The sequence below is a fragment of the Mastomys coucha genome, unplaced genomic scaffold, assembly GCF_008632895.1.
Source record: "Mastomys coucha isolate ucsf_1 unplaced genomic scaffold, UCSF_Mcou_1 pScaffold6, whole genome shotgun sequence".
Lineage (NCBI taxonomy): Eukaryota > Metazoa > Chordata > Mammalia > Rodentia > Muridae > Mastomys > Mastomys coucha.
In genome coordinates this window covers 26,262,175-26,273,642 of record NW_022196912.1, presented here as the reverse complement: position 1 = coordinate 26,273,642, position 11,468 = coordinate 26,262,175, and the positions used below count along the sequence as shown (strand labels likewise).

At 49.0% G+C, this 11,468-nt stretch overlaps 1 protein-coding gene across 4 annotated transcripts in view; it reads right to left on the bottom strand.

The window, feature by feature from the left end:
• Positions 1 to 11,468, bottom strand: part of Dnmt3a (DNA methyltransferase 3 alpha) — a 102,973-nt gene that overhangs the window by 54,978 nt on the left and 36,527 nt on the right. For all 4 annotated transcript variants that reach the window (XM_031357097.1, XM_031357096.1, XM_031357099.1 and 1 more), the window contains exon 3: positions 5,460 to 5,564. In XM_031357097.1, coding sequence (XP_031212957.1) covers positions 5,460 to 5,564 — 105 coding nt within the window. The remainder of the gene's footprint in view (positions 1 to 5,459; positions 5,565 to 11,468) is intronic.

Sequence of the window (11,468 nt, the reverse complement as noted above, 5' to 3'; positions counted from 1 at the left end):
TTTTTTGAACAGTATGCAGTTTTTCAAACAGTCCTGCATTCATATACTAACTTAAAAAGTCTTTGGGGACCCAGGCTCCCAGGGAGAAGAAAAGCTTCGCAGTGGGGGCGGGGGATCCAAGAGGTGAGTCTTTTATTATTATTGGGGTGTGTGTGAGAGGATGTGTGTGTGTGTGTGTGTGTGTGTGTGTGTGTGTGTGTGTGTGCATATGTGTATGTGTAACACACAAATGTGTTCATGACATTGGCACTCTTCTGAAGGTCAGAAGTCAATTCCTGAAAGCCAGTCTCCGTCCCACACAGATTCTTCAGGCTTTTACCTACTAAGTCATCTCGCTAGCCTGAGGTAAGACTTTGCACCGGCCTTTGCAGGCAACAAAGTGCTATGCTATTAGCCTTTTTATTCTTGGTCTCGATACTCCATTGTAGGTAATGAAATAAGTTCTATTTGTCAGACATGCAAAGGAGCTGGTATGGATTGTGGCAAGTTCAAGGACAGCCCAAGCTACAAAGTGTCTGTCTCAAAAAACAATCAACCAGTGGAGGAACAAATTCTACTTATCCAGAGTTAAAAGCAAATCTGAGATTTAGGTTGTGGACTTTTGGGGTTGGGCCGGAGAGCACAGGGAGCTGCGGTGGGCTAAGAAAGCATATCATTGTAAAAAAAAAATGAACATGAATAATAATATTCATTATTAAAAAAAGGAGAGGGGAGGTAGGGGAGGGGGAAGGTAGGGGAGGGGGGAGGAGGGGCTCACGGGCCGAGCACTTGGCTGAAGATGTGTAAACCAGGTTTGAGCACCACTCAGTGAGTAAGTACGTAAATAAGTAAATAAATTAGATTGCAGTTTAGAAACTTCAAGCCCCTGGACACTGATTGAGCACTCTCTGTGAAGAGGCAGCAACCATGCCTGGGTGGTGAGGCGTGCAGACCACTGTGGTCAAGCAAGTACCTTTGCTGCTGAACCACCCCCTGGCCTTGGACTTCATTGTCTTTTCTTTTCTTTTCTTTTTTTTAAAGATTTATTTATTTATTTTATGTATAGGAGTACACTGTAGCTGTCTTCAGACGCACCAGAAGAGGACATCAGATCCCATTACAGATGGCTGTGAGCCACCTTGTAGATGCTGGGAATTGAACTCAGGACCTTCGGAAGAGCAGTCAGTGCTCTTAACCTCTGAGCCATCTCTCTCCAGCCCCAGGGCTTCATTTTTCAAGCAAAGTTGGACGGGGTGTGGCTCCAAGGGAAGAGGCAAGTAGGGCATAAATAGGGAGCATGAGCCTGGAGCACCCTGTGGGGCAGCAAGAATGCTAGATTCTTCTAGCCAAGACAGGTTAAGTGTTGGACACTAGTGTAGAGGGGGCAGGGAAAGGGACGAAAGAGCCAGAAAGTCAGGTGCAGTGTTCTGGAGCTTGTCTTTTGTATGAGTACTCTGTCTTCATGCACACCAGAAGAAGGCATTAGATCCCATAACAGATGAAGGTAAGTTATCATGTGGTTGCTGGGAATTGAACTCAGAACCTCTGGAAGAGCAGTCAGTACTCTTAACCACGGAGCCATCTCTCCAGTGCTGGATATTGTCTTAAAAGAAATGGAGTCTATGAGCCAGGTAGGGTGGCACATGCCCCTGAGAGGCAGAGGCAGCTGGTTCCAAGACAGCCAGAACAGCCAGGGGTATTACACAGAGAAACCCTGTCTTGAAAAACCAAAAAAGAAAGAAAGGAAGGAAGGAAGGGAAGGAGAGAGGACAGAGGGAGAGAGAAAGGGAGGAAGGGAGGGAGGGAAGGAGGGAGTCCTAGGGCTGGAAAGATGGCTCAAGCATTAAGGTTGCTACTCTTCCAGAGGACCCAGGTCTCAGATTCCAAGAACCCACACGGCAGCTCACAACCATTTGTTAACTACAGTTCTGAGGGATCCAACATCCTCCTCTGCTCCTTTGGCCTCTGCGGGCATAGGCATACACATGACACACAGACACACTTGCAGGGAAAACACCCATACAGATACAAATAAATAAAATAGAAGGAAAAAGAAAGAAATGGAATTCTGCGGGGCTCAGTGGCACACACTTTTAATCCCAATACTCCAGAAGGCCAGCCTGGTTAATATATAGTGAGTTCCAGGACAGCCAGGGCTTCATAGTGACCAGAGGCGGGGGGGCGGGGGGTGGGGAGGAAGAGGGAGAAGGAGAGGGAGAAGGAGAGAGTCAGTCTAGACTCTCAAGAACAGAGACCTGCTAAGCAGCATATTACTGTGACTGTGCCTCTCTTCTTAAGTACACTAGACTGGGAGGTAAGTCTCTTCTTCCCATGTGAAGGGTGAGAAGCAATGGGGGGGCGGGGTTTCTGGGAAATGAGTTACCCTTGGGCATCCCTAGCTAGGCAACTAACAGAGCAGCACCCAAGGACAGATGTCTGAGGATGTCGAAGTTGCACAGGCTTGGGGACAAATTGAGGAGGAGCCAAGGGTGTTTAATTTGGGGGCTGGGGAGAGCCAGATGGTGCCCTTGAACCTCTCTGTCCAGTGCTGCAGAGTAAAGCTCCCATGAAGGAAGTTCTCCTCTCCGGCCACACTTGGCTTCTAGGCCTCCCTCCATTACTTCCCCATCCTCCTCAGTCTTGCCTGGGAGACACACAGGGCTGGTTGCAGATCCCAGAGAAGCCTGCTGAGCTCTGCTGCAAAGGAGAAAAGAACACTAGGGGAGAGGAGAAAACCTGGGCTGCACCTGGACCTCACCTGCCTCAGGAGAGCTAGGAGCCCAGACTGAGGCCATCGGTGGCCTGCAGTAACAGGAAACATCCCCAGGTGGCCTGCCAATAAAAGCTTCATTTTCTTAGCTGACTCTCTGTTCCCTCCAACGCATAATGTTCCATTCCTGCCTGGTACTCTCGTTGGTCAAAAAGAGTGTCTGATCCCCTGAACCTGGAGTTACATATGATTGCGAGCCACCATGTGGGTGCTGGAAGTCAAACCTGAGGTCCTCTGCAGGAGCGACATGTGCACCTGTTAAGTCAACACTCCAGTCCCTTACAATTTTTTTTTTTAAATATAATTTAACTTACTTTAGACAGGGTCTCACATAGCCAAGGCTGGCCTCAAACTCACTATTTAGCTGAGGATTACCTTCAACTTTTATTATTATTATTTTGTTTTATTTGTTTTGTTTTTGTTTTTTGTTTTTTGTTTTTGTTTTTGTTTTCGAGACAGGGTTTCTCTGTGTAGCCCTGGCTGTCCTGCAACTCACTCTGTAGACCAAGCTGGCCTCAAATTCACAGAGATCTGCCTACCTCTGCCTCCCAAGTGCTGGGACTAAAGGTGTGCACCCACTGCCGCCTGGTTGACTTTGAACTTCTAATCCTTCTGCCGCCGCACCCAAATGCCGCCATGCCATGCCAATATTATACAGAACTGGGCTCCAACCCAGTGATCCATGCACGTGAAGCAAGCACTCTACCAACCAAGTTATATTCCCAGGCCCCAAGGTCTCTTTTATCTCATGTCCCAGACTCCTCAGTGGCTTCAGCTTTCCAAGGGGCTCTCTCCAGAGGCCTCTCTTCTGAGTACAGGTGGCTGCAGTTGTCACCCAGGGCACTGGCTGAACCACATCCACTTGATGCTTTGCGTGATGTGCACTGAGAGGCCAGTGCGGGCCCCACTCCAGAGGCCCACAGCCTGGTCTGTGCACACTGAAATTACGCAAGTTTATTATGCCCACCATGATGCCCATTTGAGCTCCACTGTGCTGTTTGCAAGTACCCCAGGAAATACACAGGGCAGGTATTCATGGCAGCCCATTTTACCAGGGAGGTTAGGTAACTGTACAAGGTCACATAGCTCAGAAGCTCCAAACATGACAGTTTTTTCTCCAGTCAAACTGTGATTGCCACGGTGCTAGGCAAGGATGAGCCTAGCCCTTGCTCTGCAGCAGATTGAATTCATCTTCTGGGGTTATAAGGAATACATCCTGCCTGTGGTTCTGGCTGTGGCTTGTTCAAGCTCATAAAGGTGGTGGATTGTGAAGCGGGTGTTTGAACCAGGTCTGCTGGTCTCCAAAGACAGTATTTTTCTTTCTGCAACGAAGCCAGATCAAGGCAAGGGCTGAAGGACTCCCGCCCAGTCCTCACTCTGCGAATTATTTCCTCATTCCCTCTGACCCCAGAGTTTCACCCTCTCTCTGTGCTGTGCCTGCCTTTTGATTCCAGACCGACAAATTGGAGTCAAAGGGTCACCGGCTCTTTATTTGTTACAGGTGGTGGCTCTGGGTCCTCAGTGACTGGAGAGCAGAAATTTGCTCTGCAGATTACAGGCTGAGGTGCCTCAGGGGGCAAGGACATACCTGCAGTCAAATGGAGCCAGCTGCTCTCTCGCACACCTTCATCCCTCAAGGTGCTCTAGGGTGAATGGGTGGGACAGAAGCATCTGCCTGTGCGGCTGACTCAAACTGGAAGTTCTTCTGAACTCTCATTTTATTCTTCCATTGTCAGGTGAATTTTTCATTACAGGCCATAAAATATCCATGCATGCTTTATTATTAAGATGTCCTAAATTACTTACCAGATAGTTACCTAACTTCCTCCTTTCCCTCTTACGTCATGCAGAATTGGCTGTGGTTCCCATTTGCTCCCCGCAGGTTCCCAGAGCAGGTTCCCAAAGCCTCTGACCTCTTTGGAGCCACCTCCCTAACTGGATGTGTGAAAATCACTACTCCCTGCTGCCCCGCTGCCCCAGAGAAGGACTGTTACCAATCTGGAGCTGCTGCTCCCTTCATCCTCCTGCTCCAAGTTTACCGTTCTCTGCTGGTAGGGCTAAGAGAAAGGAACCAGCTGGCCATGTCCTGGGAAATAATTATCCACCCTTAGGCATGAGGGAGGCAGGCTCTTCCAGTCCACAGCTTCGCCACACACTCCCCCGCCCCCCCCAGCTCTCTCCATCTTGAGCAGCACCAGAGCTCCCCCAGACGTGTGCAGCATGGCTCCCTGGAGCAGGGGCTTGCAGGCCAGCTGCACCACTGCCAGCTACCCTGCAGGCCTTCAGCAGTGCCTGGGGCCTCTCTTGCAGAAGCTCAGCCTGCCTGTCTTCCTTTCTCTGGAGTCAGGCTCTATCTGGCCTCAGGTCCTCCTAGGAGCAGAGGACCTTGGCTAGTGTGTACGGCTCTGTGGCAGGGCCTACATGGCTAGACTCAGAGGCTCTTAGCCCAGCTGGGGAATATGGCAGGCTTTCTGGGTACCCTTCCAGTGGGAAGGCCTGAGTCAGAGCCTGGTTGAAATCTCAGCTCCCACATCCACAGGCAAGTTCCTTGGCCTCTAGTTGAAAACTGGAGAAAATGTGGAAAGGAAGGGTAGGTTCAATGAACAGAGGAAGTAACAAAACCCTACAGCTGCCTTCATATCCCCAAGGCCTTACTATACATGGCTGCTGTCCACAGCACAGGCATGGTCATGTGAGAGAGGACACTCACTGGTGGGTGCTTGCGCTTCCGGCCAGGCCTCCCCACCTTCCGGGCCGTGGTGCTGGGCTCCTGGCGCTCTTCCTTGCCACGATTCTCCTCCTGTTCCTCTCCTTCCTGTGGACACAGACACACCCTGTAAGCCAGAGCTGACCCAAGAGGCACAGTGGTCCAGGCTATCTGGACTGGCATAGACCTCCTCCTGTCTACCTCCATAACATTCGTATTTCCAGGGCTGTGCCATGCTGTCCCCAACCCTCCTGTATGGTAAAGTTGAACTCCATTCCAGTACAACCAGAGGGACGGGGTACAGTTTCACTGGCAGAGTATTTGCCTAGCATGCACAACACCATAGGTTCAATCCCAAGCACTGGCCAAATAAAACAGTTAGGTACTAAATCCTAGAGGGACCCTAGGGACCTCCAGTGGGTATTACTCCCTCTTTTTTTTTTTTTTTTTTTTAAAGATAGAGTCTCATTATATAACTCGAGCTGACCTTAAACTTGCTATGTAGACTAGACTAGGCCTCAAAAGAAACCACCTGCTTCTGCCTCCTGAGTTCCAGGATTAAAAGTATATGTTATTCATAACTACTACTACTGCTACGTCTTCTTCTTCTTTTTCTCCTTCTTCTCCTCCTCTTCCTCCTTCTTTTTTGAGACAGGGTTTTGGGTTTCTCTGTATAGCCCTGGCTGTCCTGGAACTCACTATGTAGACCAGGCTCGCTTCAAACTCAGAAATCCACCTGCCTCTGCCTCCCAAGTGCTGGGATTAAAGGTGCGCGCCACCACTGCCCTGCTATAACTTTAAAAAAAAAAATTATTTATTTATTTATTTATTTATTTATTTATTTATTTATTTTGAGACAGGGCTTCTCTGTGTAGCCCTGACTGTCCTCACTCTGTAAACCAGGCTGGCCTTAAACTCAGAGATCCATCTGCTTCTGCCTCTGCCTCTGCCTCTGCCTCTGCCTCTGCCTCTGCCTCTGCCTCTGCCTCTGCCTCCGCCTCCACCACCCCCCAGCTTCTAAGACAGGATCTCACCTAGCTCTGACTAGGCTCAAACTCCCTATGTAGCTAACCTTGAGCTACTGTCTCCATCTCTGAGTGCGCATGTGCCACCATATTTGGCCTTAAGCACACAAAGAGTATATGCATGTGTACATGTAGAGATGAGGCCAATCTCGTGTTTTCCTTAATTGCTCTTCACCTTTAAAAAATATAATTTCTTTAATCCAGCTTTAGTCACAGCACACGAGAGGCAGAAGCAAGTTGATCTCTGAATTTGAAGCCATTCTGGCCCAAAAAGCAAGTTTCAGGACAGCCAGGGCTACATAGAGAAACTCTGACTCAGAAATAAACAAATAAAAAAATAATGTCCTTAAAAATGATTACATAGATTATTTGTGTGCGTGTGCCTGTATACACATGCAGTACAAGTGGACACATGACAGTCAGAGAACTCTCAGGCATCCATTCTCTCTACCATGGAGTATTGGGAGTTGAACTCAGGTGGCAGGGTTTATGCCTAGTGACTTCACCCACTGAACTATATGAACAACCCTAACCCTTATTTTCTGATACAGGGTCTTCTCACGAAATGGCTGGCAAGCACCAGGGGTCTTCCCAATGGTCTCCCCAGCACTGAGACTATAGGTGGGCACCATACCCCAGTTTTTATGTGGGTGCTGGGGAGCTGGCCTTAGATCCTCATGCTTAAGCAGCAGACACTTTAGCCACTGAGCCAGCTCTCCAACTCCCATACCTTCCTAATTATAAGATTGTAACACAGCCAGGCAGTGGTGATGTGTGCCTGTTAGCCCAGGGCTCAGGAGGCAGAGGCAGGCAGATCTCTGAGTTCCAGGCCAGTCTGGTCTACAGAGAGAGTTCCAGAACAGCCAGGAAACACAGAGAAAGCCTGTCTTGACAAACAAAAAGCAAACAAATAAATGAAGGAACAAAAGATCAGAACCCGAGGCTCTGAGTCTGTTTGGTTTGGATGCTAGGCACTGAACCCAGGGACTCATATTTGCTACATAAGGGCTCTACCACTGAGCCATATTCCCAGACCACAGTTGATTTTATTTCTATGATTGGGGGAAAAAAACTTGCATAGTTACAGACATTCAAGCAGCAAGCTATTTAGTGAATCTTTATTGAAAACAAAATAACATAAAATGATCAATTTAGTGGCATTGTTTAAAATTCACTCAACACTGTGCAGAATACAAGCATTTCATTCAGGCTGCAAACATCCCTGCCCCGGAGCCTGGTCCATGTGGCCCTGGCACCATACCACAGAAGTGTCTTGGAGACCATGGCACCTCTTGATCCTTCTCACTAAATTCTGTTTGCTTTGTTCATACACATCAAAACCTGCTCAGGGCTGAGACCTCCGGACTTATCTTCTGGGGCAGAGTTGCATACCTAGAAAGTCCTGCCTCACTGCTCCAGCCTGGCCACAAACCACCCACAGGTCCCTTTTGACTCAGCAGGCTCCAACATGACTAACCACTGGCAGAAACAATGTTGGGGAAGGGGACAGAGCCCTTGACCAAGGGCAGCAGGCTGCTCCTCCAGCCCCACATGCTATTAGCAGCTACAAATGGCTTTGCAGATCTCACTGCAGAAAGTCAAGCCACAGAGACACTGGTACCATGGACAGAGAAGGCAAGGGTACACATGCTTCCTGGAGATTTGCGATGGTCCTCCACATCCCACTCAACTTTCGTTTTCTGTGATTTCAAAATAGTTTGTGGTTCACCACATTGATTTTCAGGTATTGGTAGGGCATGTAATGAAGACCTACTGTGACCAATCACAGGCATCTGACACACAGTAAGAGCAATACTGACCTATTTGTCTGTCTGCCCATCTATCCATCTACTCATGGCATGTCTAGGAAGCAGACAATCACAGCTCAAGTTCTAACAGCCCCTGAAGAGCTGTGAGTGGAGGTGACAGACAGGCATATCTCAGCACCTACTAGTGGGGACTGTCCAGCTTGCAAAGTAGACAGAATAGACAAAGGCACAGGAGAGGTCTCCAGTACACTGTAGGAGAGAGGAAGGGCTAGTAGGCCAGAGACTTGATACAATGATGTCAAGGAGATTTGGCTAGGGGTCAGAGCTGGCTTTGGAGGGCACTGCCACTGGGCAAGGCACAATAGCATGAGGACAAAGGTTGGAGAAGCACTGGCAAGGGCCATGTAAGGAGTCCAGCCATAAAGGGTCTCCAGGGGGAGCCAGCAAACAGAGGCTCCAGTGTGGAGGGAGAAGCTGACAAAGAGATGAGGCTAGAAGGCTCTAGGGAGACAGAAGGACCACAGAAGGGGCCCTGCCACAGGTAGCCCAAGGACACATGTCCATGAGAAGCCAGTTGTTGTTCTGTCCAGTTGTTCTGTTGATTGTGTCCCGAGGATCTAAGGATGCCTCTTCAAGAAACTAGTGAGGACACACAGATCAGATCAGACACACGCAACTCAGAGTGTGCGGGTTACTTTGGCATGGCAACTTTGGGAGTGGGACATTGCTTTTGGTTTGGTTCTACCACAATTTGTGACTGTCTTTATAGAAAATATCAAAAAAAAAAATCATAGGGAATAAACACACTATGAACCAAAAAAAAAGAAAAGAAAAAGAAAATATCAGGGAAAGTGTGAGCTCATAAAGATGGCTACAGCAGATCCATAGCCCCTGGGTCCTCATCAAAGATCCTCCCCTCTGAGCCTCGGCCTCCTCATTCACAGGACAGGGTAAGAACACAGCTGCTTTACCAGCCTTTGGTTTCTAAAGTAAACAAATACCAGGTCTGTTGTCTGCTCTGTTCACTGTTTCTACCTCAGACCCTAGGATGGATCCTAGAGCTACCACTATCCAGGAATTCTGGGATTTGAACTATTATTTCTCCAGCAAACTACATTTATCACAGTTTTGGGGATTTGTTTGGCTTTCTAGACTTCGTTTGAAAAAAAACAGAGAGTGAAAGCTAGTCTGGGTCTTTCATCAGGAAAAAAGACAACATGGCCACCATACGGCAATGACCAAAAACCAAAGCCATTTGGGCTAGACTGATAGACAGCTTGTCAAGGGTGGTTGGAACTGAGGCCTGGCTCCCCAGCGCTGCATAAGCCAGGTATGGCAATCTATGCCTGCAATGCCAGCACTGGGGAGGTAGACGTGGAAGAGCAAAGGTTATCCTTGGCCTTATGGAGAGTTCAAAACCATCTTCAGCTATCACAAAAACAAAGCAAAATCTGAAATCAAACCAAACCAAAGATACTTGGCCTTCTGGTCAAGACAAACCCCCGTTCCCATGACCCCATGGGAAAGTCCTCTAGGGTCTTTAACAGTAAACCTATGCCATATGGTCTCTCCATGTGCTGCTCACAGGTTTTACCCCATACAAGCTGTCCAGGCGTGCTACACACAGTCAGCACACTTTTGTCCCTGCTGGGTTCAATTCAGACTAATCCAGCCTAGGAAGAAGGAGCCACCTTACCAGAACTTGTGAGAGTACCAACAGGGCGCTGTGTACCAGGCCTGAACCTCACACCCAGCATGAAGCAAGGTTTGCACAGAACAGACCTCCCAGTCTTCTAGATCCATATCCAGGTTTGGCTCCCACCTTCCATGCAGCTCAGTGCAGCTTTGTGGAAAGCAAGTTATCAACATAGCCTTCTAAAATGGAGGGTATGCTTTCTGCTCTGAGACCGCCTGTAGGCTGTTCATACTGCCAGGCAGGGGGCTGATACACTGGTTGGGTGAACAGATGGCCTGGGCCATGACCTTGGTGACTCCAAGAAGGTCTATCAAGTGGTTTCTTCTTGCATCTGTCAGGAGCCTGTTTTATGCAGTGTCAGTGCTGATGGGTTAAGCAAAGGAATGTGGTCTATGCTTCTCAAATCTGCAGCAGCACTGAATGAAGGGGCGTCTCTAACACTGAAATGCAAGAACCTGCGCTGTAGTAACCTGAGCAGCTGGAAAGAGCAGCACATTTAGTGGGAACAGATTTGAGCCCAGATTGGCCGCCTCATCTGTCAGGGTAGGAGTCTCATTAGTCCCTCATGAACTGGAGGGGGGCAGAAATTATAGGCAGGGGGTTTGCAAAGAGCAGGGCTGGGCTGAGCAGGGACTTACATCATGCTGTTTACTAGTCACCTCAAACTTCTCGTCTCTGCAGCCTGCCTTCCTTATCCATAAAATGGAAATCATGCTTGCTTCACAGCTGTAGCTTGAGAAATAAGTAAGGCGATAGAGGAACCCGGGCACGTGACAGTCACTGGGGACCGGCTTACTTCCTCCTGCCTCCATGCAGCCTGACTAGAATGTTTCACACGGGCCAGCACTCCCAGCCCGCCAGCAGAGGCCCCCTCCTGGCCTCCAGCAAATCCCAGCTCTCTCCCCTCCATGTGCAGCCATCACTCACAAGCAGACAGATCCCAACATCTGGCTGCCTCCGTTGCTATGGTGAGCTATGCGGATGCTGGGGCGGCTGATTTTTCCAAATTGCAAGGTGGATTATGTCATTCTACAGAGCTTTAACCCTCTCTGAGGGGGACCCCAGGGACCTGCAGGATCAAGCCTAGATCCTAGTCTTTGCAAAGGTCCCTGGGCTCTTGCTGAACTGCCTGTGTCTCCTTTCTATCCCAGGCCCCAACATAGGCAGCAGGTGCAAAAGCAGCTGCTTCCCCAGGCATCTCAGCATAGCTACTCCTTCTGCCTAAACCACCTTCCCTGAAGGCTTGCCCGGCTCTCTTTCCCTACCTAGACTGAATGGATAGGTCCTGACAGCCGCCCACCCCTGTAATGCTATGAGCTCCTTGAATGAGAAACCAGAGCTGTTGGTTTTGGTTTTGGAGGCAGAGGCTCCCCATGAATTTCAGGCTGACCTCAGACTTGCAATCCTCCTGCTTCCCAGTGCCAGGTTGCACTAATGTGCTTGGACAGTAGGGACTTCAGAAGGTTCAGAGATTCTAGGCCAGACTAGAGTACTTGAGTTGTTCTAAAAACCACCACTAACA